Source organism: Vollenhovia emeryi, unplaced genomic scaffold (assembly GCF_000949405.1).
Source record: "Vollenhovia emeryi isolate VEMERY1.0 unplaced genomic scaffold, V.emery_V1.0 DF939146.1, whole genome shotgun sequence".
Lineage (NCBI taxonomy): Eukaryota > Metazoa > Arthropoda > Insecta > Hymenoptera > Formicidae > Vollenhovia > Vollenhovia emeryi.
In genome coordinates this window covers 71,462-91,778 of record NW_011967220.1, presented here as the reverse complement: position 1 = coordinate 91,778, position 20,317 = coordinate 71,462, and the positions used below count along the sequence as shown (strand labels likewise).

Here is a 20,317-nt window from a genome sequence, read left to right as displayed (position 1 = left end):
ATGGTTGCGACACTGTTTTCAGATTACGTTCCAAAATCTTCTTCTCCGAGGAATATTTTACTCGGTGGCCATTCTAAGCGTTTTCAATCTATTTTCAAGTAAAATTTTCCCCAGAAAAAGTGTTTTGGAACGTGAACCCCGAGGGGTAAACCGCCGAGGGCATTGTGGTGTACAGATTTGCGGCATTACTAGACATTACTAGCTATTTTTTTTGGGGAATTATAAAGATAAAATAAGATAAAGTAATGCCCTGGGCATTGGTGTACATGATTTTGGTCAGCGGTTTACCCCTCGATAAACCCGAAAAAAAAATCTAAATGCGCGTTTCTAAACTCACTAAATAAAAAGTGTCGCAACCATTCTGTCCAGCACTGTACAATGCGTCTGAAGACCGAATACAGTACGATTGTGCGCGCCAAGATAAGTATTTGCAAAATGAATACATTACACGTTGAATTAGAGACTCGAGTGGTTAAGATATACGCGCTCGAGGCAATAAATGCTCCGAATGCCCGTCTTGTCGTCGCAGCCGTAACTCCAGACGCATTACTATAAAACACCGTGAAAATGTCAGACCGCGCCGTGGAAGATTGTAAATTTATCGCTGATTGCGTTTCGCTGAGCAGCGAGTGTCTATAAACCGCGACTATTAAAAAAGAAAGAACCGGTCGTTCCGTCGTGCCATGCGTCATCGTTGTTGTCATCATCATCGACCGATTGACAGAGACGAGCATCCTGTACGCATTGTCGTATTGTAAAAACACGCCGATCAGAGTGTGACGCGTGATTTGATGATTCCATCGCCGTGATAGCCGTCTGTTCAACGGCTCCAATTAAATCTAACTCTTGTAAAAGAAAGGAACATGCACTGAGAAACCTTTTCATCGCCAATCAAATAGTTTCCGATGGTTAATTTTTCCGATTAAATTTCGACGATATCCAATGAGATGCAGTTACCGATAAAATTTGCAAAGCCGATTATATTTTTAGAGTCCTCTATTACGCGATAGCTTTCTAATAATACGAGATAGCAGGTTTTCAACGCCCAAATTCAATCATAAATCTTTTTTCGCGACGATTACACAATCTAACAATGAATTTTCCAAACAGATCTCGCTCCAACCGCAATAAATTCATGGTGGAATCAACCGATGATGCCTACTAATTTAGCAGAGACCCCGCTATCCCGTATTAGAAGCCTATCTAATGATAGGAGACTGTCCTCTACAATTTAATCGGATACATCCGTTTCTTATTATGTAATTAGATTATCCGATTATATTTACTCGAACAGTTTTCCCAGTGCAAGAGTGTTATCTTCGGCAAGTACAACTAAATATAAATGGACTTCAAGAGATACAATAAACTGAACTTTCAGCTGAATTTTAATCGACTTAATCGTGGCTTAACGGGATATATTTCTAATTAATTTAGAATTATACCTCTTCGATGGCCGTTTGTTATTTTATACGACGCTAGCGCACTTCCCGCTACCCCGATGCATCGAATAACGTTCGTTGAATAATAAGCAACAGATTCTAATGACGTAACTTATTATGTTAATCGTGCATATCATACAAGTCAAATTGAGCGTCGTGAACAACTCGTATCAAAGTTGCGCGTCGTTACGTTCTCCATGAATATAGATCCCCGCGTCTGCCTCCTCCACGACGAGAGCCTCGTCGAGAGCCGTCGTCGGTTACAAAATAATTTCTCTTTCAACGCTAAATACTCCGACAATCAAGCGAATCGCGCATCAAGATTCTAAAGTGAGATTATTCCGTCCTGTTCAGCTCCAGCGAGAAAAGCTCGCGACAAAAACAAATGGAAATTTATATAAATTATATTTATTGTATACGTGGCGCGCGCGCGCGCGCGCGCGCGCGAGTACTGTTATACCTCCGTAGCGGAACGTAATGTACGGCTGCGAGCCCGTACGCCGCGGAGTGCTACGGATTTAACTGCTCTCCGAGCGCGACGATGACTCGGGAGCGTGATTTCGTTCGAGCGCCGTATCTCCCGATGCGGGACCGTTAAAGGAAACGCACTCCGACAATGCGCGGCGGCTTGATCGACGGCGCTCGAGAGGAATTGCTCAACGCTAATTGGAGCGGAGGAACCGACGGCGGTTCGCATTCCTCGGTGTCATCATCCTCCTCGGCCGTCGAGAACCGGGAGCTGACGCAAGCGCCGTTAATGGCCGTATCGGTCGGAGTTCGATCCGGCAAACGGCTCCTACGAGCGGACAAAGCGTCCGCCGGGGGTATGCGGGACAATCCATTCTCACGAGGACGAGGGGGAGAGAGGGGGGAAGGGGGGGAAGAGCAGGGAAAGCTCCGCGACAAGTGACGCGTAATGACGATGACCTAATGAACTATTCTCCGCTAGGGATCAGACGAATCGACGATCGTCGACGGCTCTGCAGCTTCGCTTTACGTCGGAGACAAGGCGAATCGAGTGTGTTTGCGCACCGGCGATTGCTTTGACCCGAGGCGCGACCTCCGACTGGTCGCGTCATTTCTCTTCGATGGCATTATCTAGGCGCAACCCTCGGGAAGGTGTGTTCGGTCATTGTATAGTTTTTTAGATATCTCGTAGATACGCGTTCGACGGACCGATAAGGATTGCAACCGACCGATTCGGTTGTACGCGGTATTTCTCATGTTTAAAAAACATATACAGACACTCGAAAGAATTTATGTGTAGAAACGGATAAGAGGCCTATTAAAATTTGCAAGGATTCTACATTCAATAAATAGTCGTCTCGTAACTTCCGCGTTTTCAATCGTTTAGAGGTAGACAATTTTTGCGAAGACCCACGGACGGGCGGGAGAGCGCGATAAGATAGAATTAAGTTTACGATATTCGGCAAATTGAAATTCTATTTTTGTCCACCCGGTGTAGGAGACCCGCCTGATGTGGCGATTAAAGGCACCATCTTTATTTATTGGCGAATATTTCACGCGCTTCTCAAAGAGAGGAAAAAGAGTGTTAACTCGAGCCGCGCACTACCGTAGCACATCCATCTTCTCGCGAGATGATCGGCAATCTTCGGTCATAAAAATGATGGACGAGGTCAGGGGCCAAGCGGCGGCGCACGTGTCTCCCGCCGATCCCTTTTCCGCGTTAATAATACGTTAAACTTTTGTTTTCACTTACCGACGAGCGGCACCATGAGAGTGTAGATTGGTTGCGCGCCGGAAGTCGCTCTTACGATGGTCTGTAGTTGGTGCAGGTAGTCGATGAAGCAGTTAGTGTCTGGCACCAGCTGTCGCGGTCTCACCTCGATTTCTACCGATACCGAGGACTTTTGTAGGATTGCCTAAACACACCAAATGTACACGCACTTCAGTAACAACAAAATGTAAATAGATTTCAAAATTTTCATACGAGCCCGATGCCTCCTGGTCTTTACGACGGTGCGACTACACTTTGACGACTGAACAAGTTAAGGTAATAATATTGCAACACATATATCTAAGGTGCTGATACGACAAATCATCCCGAGTCGAAATTTTGGCCCTATGTTGAACTGTTAATTCTATTACATATAGTAGGACCTGGGACAGTAAAAGAAGTTGAACTGATAGTGTCGGAAATTTTTACTTTTGCCAATTTAGCATTAAAGTAGGTCACAATGAATAAGTTTAGTCGACCTTAACTGGCACTTGTTTGATAAGTTAAAAATAAAAAATATGCAGTACGACGTTTCGACCAAGGGTTTAGGTCCTTATCAAGCACACATTTGTAGAAGAAGTTAAATTTAAAATTCAGTACGTGTTGCGGTAATATATCGTACCTTCTATATTGTAGTAGTAGGAAGATCAATTGTTGGTTGGTTTTACATATTCTGGTGCTCAGATTCATCTTACATATTATTAATTTATTAAACAAGTGCCAGTTAAGGTCGACTAAACTTATCCATTGTTTTTTATTACTGGCAACCTAAAGAGATTATCATGTTTAAAGTAGGTCCTTTAAGTAGGAGCTGAAGTAAATTTTTAGAATTTAGAATTTAGAAAAAAATATAATGTCATCAAAGTAGATTATTGCTGGTCTATATAGGCGTATAGATCAGCTAAATAGATGTAAATTATCCTTAAAAGTGTCAAAATAGTACAAAAATTTTGACTCGGGATATTGTACAATTATAATTAAAGGGCATCGGTGTAGCGGCGATATTTAAACCTCGCCTTGAATCGCAAATTTCATTTCAATTTTCTGTTATTGTGCACAATAAAAATCGAATCTTTTTAAAATCAATAGCCAAGCAAATTTTATAGTTGGGTAATCGTCTCAATCTGCATCCATCTTCGTGATTCTCCTCCTCGTCGGGGGAGAAACGTGCTGCATCTCCATGCGCATTACATGCATCTTCCAACGAGAGAGAGAAACAAAAAGAAAGAGAGAGAGAGAGAGGGGGGGGGGCAGGCGCGTGTGCGTGCAGCGCAAGATGCAACGGAAGACGCATTATCTTCCAATTGAATCCCACGTATGCGGATGGTGCTTCGCGAGAGAGGCAGTGGCGCGTACTGAACAATATCGGCTCGGCAGTATAACGTGAATGCCAAGTAGCCATTGTCGTAACAGAAGCTACGGACTATAATGAGGCTTCCATCTAATATTGTTTCGACGATGATCGATACATATCATTAACCGTGCGTTCATCTATTTAAAAAAAAAAACAAGCCCCATGAGAATTGCCTTCGGTAATAAAGCTAGTTTTGAGATATTTATGAGCAGCTTCGTTAAAATTCAGCAAAGTATTCGGTACAAGTGTTATCTGTGTTCATTAGCATATCCTGAGTGACGATTTAAGGTGTTTACCGCTGTCTACAATTTTCGACTGGAATAATATATGCAAAAGTAGCTATTGAATACATTAGAGCCGTAAATCTTCTCTCACTTTCTATTTTTCGACATTCTTCGTGTAATCACTATTTACAAGCAATTTGCTGACTAAATAAGCATTGAGAACGGAATAATACATAATCTGAAATGCGAAAAGAGATGAATAAGTAGCCCCTAAATACCACCAGTCCACCGAATTCTACATTTTTACGAATAAAATTCGCAAAACCAAAATGTTTCCTTCCATAAATAATTTTCGGACAAAGAAACCAACACATACACATTCTCTCCCTCTCCCCCCCCCTCTCTCTCTCTCTCTCTTCTTACCCGAAATACCGAACATTTCTTTAAATCCTTGAAAGCTAAAGAGGCCTCTTACAATGATCCTACAATAGTCGGCGCGAATACATGCGCAACGGTACATCGAGAATTATTCAATTTCGAGAGCCTCTGGAATATGGTTTCGCGCTAATGTCCGTGCGATGGCACGTCGCACGAGTCGGCGAAAAGCATGCGAGGAATCCGAAGACGAACCTAATTGCTTGCGGGGGTACGTGAACGGAATGCAAAACTATGAGGATCGTGCACACGCCAAGCGGAGGAGCCGCGTCGGGCCGTGCCGCGCCGCGCCGCGCCGGTGTGCAAATGTCATACACGTGTCGGCGAGATTTCGATCTCTACTCTCGTTTCGGCCGACACGATACCTCGCGGTCACCGTTCCGCAAAGGGCTAATAAATAGCCGGCGGATCGCCCGCTCGCTTTTCGGCGGGGCCTGTGACGTGGGTGCGAGTCCGAGATTGAGTTATTATAAAATAAAACGCTCTCGACGGAGAGACGCAGGTGTAGTATCCTTCCAAGAATTCGTTTCGAATATATATGTATATGAATGGCGAGGCCCGCCCTGACGTGTTCCAGAAATATAGATATCGAGGCGAGAACGAGAGTCGACGTGCGGAATCATCGCGCGGAGATTTATATCCACGATGGAAACGTATCCGGGGCAGAGATGCAGACTTTCGGGCCCGAGCACCAATCAAGAGCACTCTCTGCGCGCAGCATCCGGACACGGTTGCGCTTTTGTGTGTGTGTGTGTGTGTTAGCACCGAGCGTAACACCTTGACGGTGCTCGGTCCCAAGGTTTGCGCCTCTGAATTCCGGGGGATTTTTACATTTAACAGCGTGAAACTTGCGAAGCGCCCTACACCTCGTCGCGTTGGCATCATCGCGAAATGAACGGTATCTGCGCCCCGGCGCTCGCGCGCGTTCCTCTCGAATTCAACCGCTTCCCTCCCGCTCGCGGCCGCCGCCTGCCTCATTGTGGCGCGCCGTGCGTGCGACGGCGACATAAGAAAAGTCCAGGAATTTACTCCCGTTTAAAGTATTCGTGAATTCCTAAACGATGTGGCGTGTACCGTTGCGCATTCCCGCAAACGTACAGCACCACTCGCCCCTCATCCCTCCCGCCGCCCCACCCCTTTCACGGCTGTCTTCCTCCAGCCCACGGTTCTCGCCGCGTTTTTTTTTTCCTCTCTTTCCTCCGTGGGCCCGCTCGTTCCTCGCACCTCGCGCCTCGCACACCTCGGCCTGCTCGTGAGAACCCTCGTTGAATCACGCATCGCGGCCCCTAACGCCCGCGCGCATATTAAGCGCACACCGACACGGGGCCTTCACACGCTCGGGCGGGCCCGCGCCCCGTAACAACATTGTAAATGCGCAACGCTCGCGGAAACGTACCTGGTAACCGTCGGGGACAAGTTCGCAGGTTCGTCCGGCGTCCGGCGTGCCGCGAACGTGACGCGCTCCAACGCGGAATAACGCTTTTCCTATAGCGAGCGGAGAAGTGACACGGTGTCGTCGACTACGCGCGCTTTCCTGTCTTTCTCGGATTGTCAGGTGTATCCGGTCGTCCGGATCATCCCGGAACCGTCGATAAACCCTTACGACGGTTTCGATCGAGCGCAATTCCAATGCTGATCTTCCCTCTAACGCGAGATACCTTCCGGACCGCGTTATACTTTCATTCAGATTTATCTGGATTCCAACGAAATTTTGCGGATTCGACTGCGCGACGCGATCCTGCACTGCGACGACGCGACTGTCTTTCGCAAGAGGCGATCTTCTATATGGGTTACGATAAAAGGACTTCTCTATTTCTGATCAAATGCTGAATAAATAAAACGAGCGCGAGAAGATAGTGAAATGTCAGATTCGGATGGGAGCTACGTACAACGTTTCCTCAAAGTTGCTTCTGAATAATAGATCGTCGACCCTTAAAAGTTCGCTCGATAAACATCCACGTTCACAAGCCTGATATAACGTCGCGTACACGAGCAAATTTAGTATACAAGTTGAGTACGGTACTTGAGAAAGAAGAGAAATAGAATGAAATCCAATATATAATACGTTCTAGGCGAGAATGCTATGTGAGAAATAAACGAAAAGATCTGTTGTCGTGAATAAATTATACGTATTATAAGATAACGAACACTTAGTAAGACATTCCTAGCAATTATAATAATTCCTTGGTAATTTTGGGTAATTGCGATAAGCTTAATTTGCCCAGAAAAGGGTGGAAGAAACGCACGAAGGATTAAAAAGCTATTTCTTGAGCGGGGAAGGAAACATCTTTGAAAGATCAGGATCGATATCTATAAAAGCCACGACAGTCATTCCTGATAAATCAAGTCGAATCACTGCGCTCGCCGTAACATAGTCAGCAGGTGTGCATTAGCATGAATAAATTACATGTATTATAAGATAACGAGCACTTAATAAGACGTTGATGGCAATTATAATAATTCCTTGGTATATAATTTTTGGTAATTATAATAAACTTGCTCTCTAAAAGTCAATCAGCGGATTATCACTGAAAACAGTGAATAGTCACCGGTTTAAAGTTATAAATATGCCACTGAAATTAGCAGTATACTTATAACTTGAAATAGCCACTAATTTAAAGAACAGTCACTGATTTAAAGTTATAAGTATACCGCGACTATAATAAACTTACACTCTAAAAGTCAATCAGTGGATTATCACTGAAAACGGTCAATAGTCACCGATTTAAAGTTATAAGTGTACTACTGAAATTCGCAGTATACTTATAACTTTACACAGCCACTGATTTAAAGAATAGTCACTGATTGACTTTTAGAGAGTAAGTTTATTATAATTACTTACTTATAACTGCAAATCAGTGACTATTCACTGTTTTCAGTGATAAGCCACTGATCGACTTTTGGAGAGAATTTGCCCAGAAAAAGATGAAAGAAAACTAAAGATTAAAAAGCCATTTCTTGAGAGCAATACCTAACAATACTAACAAGAACGAAAGAAAGCGAGGAAGGAAACATCTTCGAAAGATCAGAAATCATCTATAAAAGCCACGAAAGTCATTCCTGATAAACCAAGTCGAATCACTGCGCGCGCCGTACATAGCCAGCAGGCGTGTGTTGGCGTGAATAAATTACACGTATTATAAGATAACGAGCACTTAATAAGACATTCATGGCAATTATAATAATTTGATGGTAATTTTTGATAATTATAATAAACTTACTTCGCTGACAAAAAAAAGGATGGGCGAAACGTACCGAAGATTAAAAAGCCATTTCTTGATAGCGATAACAATAATAAGAAGAATGGAAGAAATGCGTGGGGAGAAACATTTTCGAAAGATCAGAAATCGATATCTACAAAAGCCCCACGACAGTCATTCCCGATAAACCAAGTCGAATCACTGCGCGCGCCGTACATAGCCAGCAGGCGTGTGTTGGCGTGAATAAATTACACGTATTATAAGATAACGAGCACTTAATAAGACATTCATGGCAATTATAATAATTTGATGGTAATTTTTGATAATTATAATAAACTTACTTCGCTCACAAAAAAAAAGCTGGGAGAAACGTACCGAAGATTAAAAAGCCGTCTCTTGATAGCGATAACAATAATAAGAAGAAGAATGGAAGGAATGTGTGGGGAGAAACATCTTCGAGGGATCAGAAATCGATATCTACCATAAAAGCCACTAAAGTCATTCCTGATAAACCAAGTCAAATCGCTGCGTGCGTCTTACGTGCCCATCGGGCGTATATATGTTCCCATAAATCAGGCAAATACCCAGTCTCACCGGCCGCAAACGGTCGGCGTGTATCTGCTGCTCCATAATCGTTACATCTGTTACGTCGTAATCGTTATCATTTCAATTATCCACGGACCTGGCCGTGGCCGAGAGAGACGGAGGGAGAAGGAAAGACGACAGAGAAGAGGCAAGAGAGAGAGAGAGAGAGGGGGGGAGGGGAAGAGAGGAAAAGAGAGAGAGAGAGGAGGATCGCACGCAGGTGCAGGCGCGAACGCACGTTCGGTCTTGGCGTGCAACTGCTCCGCATAATTCTCACGTTACACCGAGGGTTAAGACGTTTCCCCATAAGGGAGGCGGCGGATGGTCGCGGCGATTTTATTGACTCGGCGGACGTTACCACGTGGCCCGGAGTCGCGAGAGCAACGAGCGCGTCAACGAGCGCCGAGCCGGGCAAAGAGGAATCCAAAGTGCCGCGGTAAATCGCGAGCGATACCATCTAAACCGCCCATTCTGCCCGCGTATACGATTTCGCGAGAGCATCCCGGGCTCCTGCCCGCGAGTTACAGGTCCGTCGTCGATAACGCGCGATATGAATATCTCGCTCGGCTTTGGGATGCACGAGAGAGCGTGCGCGCGCGCGCGCGCGCCTCTCCGAGACCGATAATTTCCTTTCCCCGATCCCGATAATTACACTTCTTCCGTATACTCTGTAATAAAGGCTAATTCGCTACACGGGGGTCTCATTTGCATGGGAAACTCATTACGCGTAGACCACCGTGCAATCGCCGTGAAATAGATAAGTCGACGGTCAACTTTTCCGTGGTATCTCGAGGGAATACCGTGAAAATCGCTCGCACGTACGCTCGCCAGTGCGCCATTAGGGCGGGCGAAAACTGGAGGATCGAAAAAGCGAGAAACGGATGGGGGATGTAAAAAGTAAAACGGATCCGAGCCGATGAGAAAATGAAGGTTGCGCTACCGGTCGCCGCCACCGCGGCGAGGGGAAAGGCGGGGGAGATGGGACGCTTATAATTCTATCCTGATTTTATTGGCCGCTTTTATCCCGATGGAATTAGCGTGAGCCGGGTTGCACGGGCGATATATTACGGGGAATCGCATTTATAAGTGTAACCAACGGTGGCGGTCCGCGACCCCGCCATGCGTTCGCAATGGCGCTCCCAAATCGGATTGCTTTACCCCTTCGTGCCACCATAAACTACTTCCACGTATAAGAATCGCTCGCGACAGCCGGCCGGTTATCTCTTCAGCTTTTATTAGGTTCTCCGAACTGTCACGGGAACAAATGGCGGCCGCGAATAAATCGCGGGGGGAGATTTTCGCGAATTAACGTGACCGCTGCAATTTGCCACCTGGCAGATGAATATGACAAATTCATTGGTCCAAAACTTGTTGCCAGGTTATAAATGAAGGGTTCAAGTGGAAGAGAGGTTCGAGTTATAACTCGCAAGATCCGCTTTAGATGCAACTTTATATTTAAGGATTAAGCTGAAAGCTTGTTGAAAAATTTGTGTTTTCTTGTCAAACCGTCATTTGACTTATTACATCTGTAAAATGTAAAAATTACATTTTTTAAATTTATTTCAAATTATTTGGAGATTTGCATTTATTTTGTGTTAAAATATTAACAGAGTATTAGTGTGACCATTTAACATATCCATATTATGTTAAATCAATACAACAATTTGTGCGGACCGTTTGGGACATGTGATATCTATTAACTTTAACACAAAGTTTTCAACTGTGTAGGTGCCCCACTTGTTAAATCGTATCTAAAGCGGGTCTTACAAATTATGTCACTTCAGTGAATCTTTCAAATAGAGTCAAGGTTTCCTCTGACCATTTTTTCATTCGCTCGAACCTGTAGGAAAAAATTCTATCAACCAAAATTACCCTCTCGTCACTCTTTATTTGCGCGTTACGATTGTACCCCGGCTGACTCCATCGGGACAAAGTGGCTGTTAAGATCAGAATAGAATTACAAAAGAAAGTATAAACGACTCCTCGAAGGATAAATAGTTTCGTTTCGGATCAAGCGTGATGATGAAAGTTTACTGAAGTAATATATCCGCGCAGAGCGAGCAGATCTTCAACGTATATCTATGCTTCCTTTGTAACCCGCAGGCTCTCGGCTTTAACTACACCGAGAGTACCTCGTCGCAAACATTGACATTGTCACGAGCTACACGAATCCTTTTCCTTTTTACTCGTCTCCTATCTTCGTTTTTTGAAGAAAGAGAAGCGAAAAGATGGAGAAGGATAGAGAGCGAGAGAGAGAGAGAGAGAGAGAGAGAGAGAGAAAAACCCATCGGTCGAAGTACGGTCAAAAAGAAGAAGCAAAAGAGAGTCTGTTTACACTGCCGATGACTGAACTAATAGAAACGACGAGAAGTGGTACTCGCTTTTCGATTTTCAAAGGCGCGTCGTCGGGCGCGTTCCGGAGATATTTTTGCCGCCGTCGACGGGGGACGGAAGGTAAATTGAAAACTGGAGGAGTACGGAAAATCCTGCGAAATGCACGGCATCGGGCGTCGATGTACTCGATACAGAACGCCGAGAATGAGCCGAGGCGAGAAATGTCAACCCTCCGCAGGGCTCAAACCCGGCGAATCGGAAGGAAACTCTCGCCTCCGGCGCGACGAGGTGGTAGAGTAAATTGTCGCCTATGTTATACGAGTGGAGACGATGTCGTGGATGCCAAGCGGCTCGAAAGCTGTCGACGAGAGGCGGAAAGCCCGGGGAAGAAAAAAAAAAGAGAGAGAGAAAGGAAGAACGAGAAGAAAATGTCAAAACCAGAAGACTCGTGCCAGGTGAAGTGGAAGTACATCAGAATTTCATGTTGTATTTTTATCTCTAGCCTTTGACATTTTGAAGACCACACCGCTATTTATCGATCGGAACTGAGAGACCAATTTCCTCTCCCAAGACGATCTTCCCCCCTTAAAAGATCAACTGCAAATCCAATTTAAATAATAGCATCGCGAACCGTCGGATTTGTATACAAACTTTACACTTTATAATATAAAATGTGTGCGCGACGAAATTTCCGATGAGCTCACGAATAGGTGTCGAAGCTGAACCCAAACGGTGATTCGTTAGACCATAGTGTAACTAGTACGCCCACTCTGTCATTTGTTTTGTTTTGCGTCGATTCTTTCCGTGCATCCGCCATTACTTTGGCGGAGCCAATGAGCTGGGTGTTGTATACGTGGTCGTAGATACATGTGGTAGTACGAAATCAGTGTGACAGTGTGACAGGTTTTTATACCAAAGCCATGGCGGAATACCACGTGATCGAAATCGAAAAGATCAAAGGGCCGACAGAGAGTGGGCATACTAGTTAAACTATGGTTATACGGACCACTTGACGGTATTGACCTTTGACGAGCCATTTGGCGAGCGTTCGCGGCATAAGTCGTTTCACGGTAGATTAGCGTGGGGGCGCGCTTTCGACAGCGGCTACGACACTCCAGGGAAACGAAGTGTTCTTCCCTAATATCGCGGAAATTAAAGATCCGTCGTCTCGTGGGAACGAAGAACAGCCATTACTGTGCCAGCGTCGGGGGACAACGGGCACACAATGTCCTTCTCGCCGGCGACAGACCCCTTAGAGTTTGAGCGACGGGCGGGCGGGGGGGGGGAGGAGGAGGAGGGTGACAGTGGAGAAAATGTTATCTCGGGTCTGCGGGTGATGCGGCGAGGGTGAAGTCCGACCGCATGGTAGTTCCCGCGGGACCGTCGACTCTCGTAATATCTCGACCATAAATGTTTGAATATGTAACCCGACACTCGGCTGTATCCTCTGCCGGGAGTATCTTTATGCAACAAACGTGAAAAATGGGGAGGAAAGGGTTTTGAACAACGAGAAAAAGGACGCGCGTCTACCGAAACAAGCATTATACGATACAAAGCACAATGCACCGCGAGTTTCTTTGTGGCTCAGCTTTCCGCGCTTCTCTCTCGCCGAGTCTCACCGCGGAGTCAAATTCATTATTTCTTGATAATTAAAAAAAACATTAATGAATAGTTAAACGATATTGCAATTTCAGTAACGTATCGAAGCATCACGTACGATTAAGGCCCGATTTCACCAAACGTCGTTTAACCTTGATCTCGGTTTAATTCACGTTTGTCTCTTTCTAAGGTAACAGTTGAAAAGAGGCAAAGGAACGAATTGAGCTAAGCTTAAAGGTACCATAAACAACGTTGGTGAAACCGGGCCTAAGTTACACATGTATAATACAACACGAAACCTCCGTACAATTGTTACGGAGTTGTCGTCACAATAGCGCATCGGTGTATCGCGTTGAATTGTTAAATTCTCACAGCGCAAGAGAGGCTTAAACGAACTTCACCCCGTTATTAATAACTAAAAATAAAACAGCCGGAGCCTCACGACGCCGGGGAGCGTATCGGTGTGGTCCTGCGGGGCTAATATTAAAAAGGCAACACGAGATTTCGCGGACGTCCGCAACGTTTTACGTCGGCTGCGAGATGAAATTCGGGACGTGCACCCCGTCGAGCCGCGCGCACGGTGAAATATAAGTTCACCCAGCGGGAAACGGATCCCGCGAAGGAGGAACGAGCGGGGGGGATCGTCACGACAGGTGTCTGTCTCGTAGCCGCACGTCCGGTGGGATTTATTTCTCTGATAGGCATAATTTATTCACGCGCGTATATGCCGTTACGTACACGCAAATGGAATGATACGCGCGCCCGTCGTTAGCCCTCGCTGAAGGAGAAAGCAACGAGAGCGGGCGCCCGTAAATCACAATAAAACGTATCGTTTATTAACGATCTCATTTAACCACCGCGGGCGTAACGTTTTCGCCCGAAAACCGCGTCTCGCATGCATTTCACATGGCAATCGCGCCGGCATTTATATTCCGGCCGTTGCCCGGGCCCCGGCTGTCTAAACGATTCGACCGCGGGATCGCCGCCGAATGGGCGATAAATTATCCATTATGCGGAGAATACGCGAGAGATATCGATTGGTGTGTCCCCCGGCCCGGCCGAGCGACGACGGGACGTCCGCCGCCACCTCCCAACCGCAATACAGCCCCGATGCCCTACGGCTACTAACAACATAGGGTACCGACAACAATGGTGGACGTCGAAACGCCCGGGCCGTTACCGTCGTCGACACTAATACGCCAATTGTTGCCCGCCGCCGTCGGCCCGGCTAATTAATTGGATAGCGATATGAAGTTTCGTTGCAGTTCGCGCGCGATAATGAAATGCTAATTCGGCTTGTTACAAGTTGACAAGCTGTCGGCGAGAGAAAATAGTGTCGACCGAAGACCCTTGCTTCCACGTCGATGCCGCGTTACTTGCGACAGCGCTGAAAGATCGACTCGAGACAACGAGCGGGAGAGGAAGATATCGGTTGGCAGTTAAACGCGATCGATTGTTTAATGCAAAATTCTCACCCTCGAATTCTTTGCTCTCGAGTCTGTGAGGTTTGGAGCTAAAACATTAAATCACTTCGAGGGGAGGTCCAGGGTTCAAGCCCCTGGCTGAGGCATTAGTTTTCGCAATAGACTTAAAATTAAAATTATTTGGACACTAACATCCCGTCTCTTGACTCTCACCCCTTTATTACTTCGTAAACTATTTCGATTATACACTGTTCAACAAAAAAATTTGTCTTTCCTGGCACGAGAGCGAGAATAATCGTTTCCCGGAGGCTGAGATTCTTGTTAAGCAGCGTAATCGGGATTCAATTTTTTATTTACTTTAAACTTTCAGAGAAATATTTATATTGCGCGGGCACGAGCGCTACTAATTTAAATAATCGATGCAACGAGGGCGGAGAGGTGCTTTCTCGGCAGATTTCGTTCCCCGCCCCGTAATGAATTTGATAAGAACAGTGTTAAAGAACGCGCGACTGCGTAAATCCCTAAAGATGCTCGGACGAAGTCGCGCCGTGCTACGGTAACCGCTACAACGGCCGTTTGGAGCGGCGCCAGCGGAAGATAATTGCTTTAAAGTAATTAGTTACTGGAGTTCACTTCGCTCTTACTTGACGCCTTCTCTCTTCAGCGCCTTTGTGCCTGTCGTCCACCGTCACCTCATTCTTCTCCCGACTCTCGCCATCGGTAGCAGACGTACGCCCATAAAACGTAATTGCTTTTCGGTTTAATCGCGCTTTTTATTGACTGTTTGTCGCGAACGGATATCTGAGTTAGCTGCGCGAGCCTCGTAACGAATAAAATATTATCTCCTTAGCGAAACGCGCCGTCGTCTCGCGGCCACTCGTTCGCTTCGAAGCTTCTTGCGCGAACCGTCCGCGATAATGAGCACGCCGGACGAATGTTCTATCTTCTATATAAAAAGATCACATACACACGTCCAGAATCGTAAAAAAATAATATGCAAATAAACCTTTTTTTTTTTACTCATCGCGACCTCAAGCGTCTCAAATTACGTCATATCTTTGCGAATCAGCCTATTAATCTCAAGGTCCTTTAGTAGCATCTATCTTCATAGAGGCGTCCCGGGAGTACGGAGACTACTCGTGGAATAATAATGATTAATTTCGAACACGCGTCCGACCATTTCCCGCGGAATAATCTCTCGCAGAGATCCCGAGGTATAATATATAGGAACCGACTTCTCCTATATCTGAGGTCTCGCATAAAGAAGGAATAAAGATTAGATGAGACATCGCGAGTAAGTGTAATCGTCGGACAAACGGGAATTAAAAATAGAACAGTTTCTCGTATTATAACATATTATCTACGTTAGCTAACAACGACAGAGGGGAAGAGAGAGAGAGAGACACGTTAACCTTGGCCGGACCGCGTACTTTCTACAATAATTGCAAGCTTGAAGAAGCAAATGAAGATAAATCAACGGATGAATTTTCTAAAAGAAGGAAATCGAGAAACGAACTCGTTAAAGCTCTTGTCAAACGAATCTTAGACCTCGCCTCGGTAATTCCATTAATTATGTCATTATGGAGAATGAACGGCAGAAGTATTTTATAAGATCGCAAATACACACGTTAGAATTCTATACACGCCCGCATTAGCTACATTATTGACACGGTAATGACGATAAAAGACACGTTCAGGGATGCTTGGAATTACCGTGGAAATTAAACGCAGCCTCGCGGAGGGCAAGATTTTATGCGGCCGCATAATTTGTGCAGTTTACGAGTAAATGGAAGTAGTTCGGGGAAATTATCGTCGGTTCGCAATTTTCGCTCGTTCGTAGCCCAAGAGAACATCGGGCTATTAATTTGTGCACAAGATTTGCGCGCGCACGCAAGAGCGCAGAAAAAAACGCGACGATGCTCCGAGCAGGGGACGGAGGGGGATAAATGAAAACTCTGCATATCGATTTTGCGAGACGATAGCGGTCTTAATTGTGGCATGTAAATTAAGGTGTATTTAGGTACACGCTAATGCACCTTGCCCCGTCGGAGCACGCAGAAACCCGCGCAGATATTCGGGTCGCGGGGCGAGCGAAAGAAAACGAGACCGAGACGAAACCGGGAGGAATCTCCCATCTGCGGGAGAAATTAACGTCACGAGCGTGAGAGATCGCCTCGCGATTTTTTTCGGGGCACGCGAGTCGAAATTTCTCAACCTTCCTCTCCACATTCATCACCAGCGGCAAGCTCGGGATACGCGCGATATCCGCGGAAATGGAGTTCTGATGAAGAATCCCGCAGTTTCAACAAAAGGAAATACGCAAAACGCAGTTTCAGCAAAAAGACGCGCCGGGTTCTTCAATCGCGGTTTTATAATACTTCATTTCGCGTTCATTTTTCTAAACGAAGCTTGTAGCCCAGACTCGAAAGCGACGATTTAATCAAGCGGTCATTTGATCGAACAGAATTTCTTCTGTTTAAAGTAATTTCCGACGCTGCTACAGTTTCACTGCGTTTTGTTTCACGACAGATTAAATTCTCGCCAACAATTCCAGTCCTTTTCTAGATTTCGTTTCCAGATCTCCTTGGGTATATCTCGAAGTGCTTCCCTGTTATTTGTCACGTTTTATACGTTTTATACTCACGATCTCTTCTAATATGCGTAATAGCTTAATTAGGATCGTTAAATTAATTGCGATGTAATTATAAACAAGCAAGATTAGAAGGGATTCCTAATACTACGTTCTAAATTTTAGAATGTAATAATAATAAAATAACAGCCAAGATAGCGAAATGTCTTCATACCGTACAGTAGGGCTGTGGCTAATAAGGCCTCAGGCCGGCTGCGCGTTTACCCACGCTAGAAAATGCCACTGGGCATAACTTTATGAATGTACGCGATCTAATAACAGAAATACGGGGAGAGGAAAGGGGCGGCGACGAGGGGGTGCGCGCAGAAGAAACGGCAGGATGGAGATTCCAGGATAACCTTCGCATCCGCGGCGAGCACTTGAACTCTCCGTATATGAAGCGGATTTAATTGGCATAATAAACCTTTAAATAGAAGCCTCGCGCGGAGGAGCGAATGGTGTGTTAAGAGGTCGTTGGAGCCATTTTCTACCTCCTCGCTCTCTCGCGGAGCCAGTTTAGATACACGAGATCCTCGTCTACCCGCGAGTACGAGTTACGCCCGGGATGAAAGATTCGCCAGATATTGAAGCATACGTAATAACGTGAGGGAACGTAATAAATAAACAGTGCATTCAGACGCGAGCGATTGTTCCATCAATTTCGACTCAGAAACGCCTCAACGCAAAAGCCACGTTTCGATCTAAAAGTGAACTGTGTTATCGGATTATATTTTATTTATTCCATATTTTTTTCCCTTCTCACCTTCCCTCTTCCCTCCGCCTTCTATTTTAAATTGTGGTCTCGATTAATTTAGACATTATAGGCCGTGTTGCCTGCGGCACACCTGCCTCTTAATTTCTAAAAATCGTTTAGAAGGAAATTGAGTCCGGTTCTGAAACAAGCCGCTCCAATATTACATCAATCTCGCGATGGAAATTAAGGCGATGCCTCGAGTGTAGATACAGTAGAGTATGCGTAGAGCCAATATATGCGACCAAAAAATGTCTCGAGGAAATGAATCGTTTCTTGCAGCATCCTTCGTATCACGGTGCGTTACCGTTAGCCCGGCCCTTGCGATCGCGCACCGTCGCGCTTCTTTCCCTTCTTTTTTCCCCGTAGATCACGCCCGGTCATCTTCGTCGTCCGACCGCGACGAGAAGCGGACCCGTTCGATATTTCAACAAGACACAGGCGCAGCAAACGCTTGTTACGCACGCGGATCTAGTCCAATTCATTTCTCAAACGGCATGTAAAATCTACATTGATTATTTTCCCTTCCCGGCTCTTCGCGTACCGGACGAGCTCGCTTCGATTTTAGTCGAATCGCGCAACGTTAAGGTAGTTATTTCGTGAAATAATTTGTGTGAGAATTGTTTCAAACTTTCACAATTTATTCCTTACATTAATACGCGCGAAATAAGACTAATTAAATTAAAATTGACCGTCCCAAAGTTCTAAACAAAAAATGTTAAAGTTTGCTATGTTACACGAAATATTACGTGTAAAGCAGGTCAAAAATATTATTACACGTGAAATATTATTTACACACATTATTATGTGTTAAAATATTAATATTTGCGTTTGCTGGCGCAAATGGTGGTACATTTTGTTATTTTTAAGCTTAACGGTGAGTGAGATTCGTATGAGAAACAAATATGTTATAAAGTCAAATAGAACGAATAACTGGGAAAAAAATCAAAATTATTGACAGTTCCGTTTCAACAATACGAACAGTTAAAACTAAAAAATGAGAAGAATTATGTAGTAGACACGAGTGTAGTGCAAGAGATGTGACAAAAGCGACGCAAACTATAGTCTTTCGAATCTATTTTACATTATGTATTAATCGTAAGTGTATTCTTTAGAACAATATTGCATCAAGATATATCATTGTAGTAATTGAGCGCTGGTTTGTGTCTGGAAGAAATTTTTGAGCATTACTGTCGCGAAACAACTACCTTAAAGGATAAGACTGGTATTTTTTCACGGAGAGAATTTTCTCTTAAAATTTATCTTAAAAATCATGGGACAGCAAGGCATTTCAAAGAATTTTACAAGAGTTTTCTGAAATTTTGCCATCAATTTTATTATTAAAATGTATATGCTAAGTATAATTACTGGTAAAATGCCACATCGTCTGACGATTTCCGGGGTAAATTTTAAGAGAAACTTCTCTCCGTGTAGGAGTCGAGCAAATTTTCAGAAAGGCAATTACGAGGAGAGACAAAATATTGCTCCAATTTGCACAGTCATTCTCAAAGTCCACGTGGATTATTTCTAAAGAAATCGGCGGGGCGGTTGTGAAAAACGACAAGTGGAAAATGCGTATATCTTTCCTGTCACAAATAAAAATTCGGCAGACTCGGAAAGGGTTATTAAACACGCTGTGTACCGAAAGAACTCGCAGTTAAGACGCATTACGATGTTATCCTGGATCCGCGCCGTTCATGGTTCATCGACCAAGCATGACGGGCCGCCGCTGCGCGCAAAAAGGAAATATCCCCGAAGACCACGGGCGATGCAGATGAAGGATTAATTGGTTACAGTACGCGATGTACACATTCCGGTTCTCTGACGCAACGCGTTCATGCGCGCGTCTCTAGATAATGCTATTATCATCGTGGCGATTAGGCCGTAGACCAATTCCGCCTTTTCGGAGAGCTCTTTTTACACCCGTTCCGTAAATTGCCCCCCTTTTTTCCCCCCCCATTCCGTATACACGCGCGGCAACGAAAGAGAAATATCGTTTTAATCGACGTGACCAACGGGGTTTACAACTTCTTCGCCGGGATGCAATAGCACGTGACGAGCGGCGAGCAAAATGCGAATTTGATTGTTCGGCCGGCAGGCGAAAAAAAAAATCCCCCGCAAAAAGTCGTCCCGCGTAGCGTGGCTATTTGCAAAACACGCGTCGAGTCGCGCTCTCGTTCGGTACGTGCGAGCATAAAATGATGGGCCGACTAAAAATATAGATTTCGTCACGACGAAATCGATAACGGCAAACATTCATTATTTATACGGTATCGCTGTGCAATTAGAGTCGACATGAAGAACCAGGGAGAATCGAATGAAAAAAAAAAGAAGATTTACACGCAACGCACTGCCATTTCCAATTTTATATCTCTCGAATTCAAACAAGAGATTATCGACTACGGAATTTTTTATACAAACACCGTGCACAAGCAATTTATACCTATGACTGTTCGTACAAATGATATTATATAATTCCCTCCAATGTTCTGTCCGAGAAACGAGTTACGCAATTTCTCATACAACCAATTCAATTATCGCCGTACGGTGCGCGATTCCGGTATTACAGGAATTATAAAATCAACACGACAAGCAGCTCTGCATG

The 20,317-nt window shown here is 45.0% G+C and overlaps 1 protein-coding gene across 4 annotated transcripts in view; it reads right to left on the bottom strand.

The window, feature by feature from the left end:
• LOC105566148 (telomerase-binding protein EST1A) overlaps positions 1-20,317 on the bottom strand; it is a 100,592-nt gene that overhangs the window by 9,674 nt on the left and 70,601 nt on the right. For all 4 annotated transcript variants that reach the window (XM_012019919.1, XM_012019917.1, XM_012019921.1 and 1 more), the window contains one exon: positions 3,160-3,322. In XM_012019919.1, the coding sequence (XP_011875309.1) occupies positions 3,160-3,322 (163 nt within the window). The remainder of the gene's footprint in view (positions 1-3,159; positions 3,323-20,317) is intronic.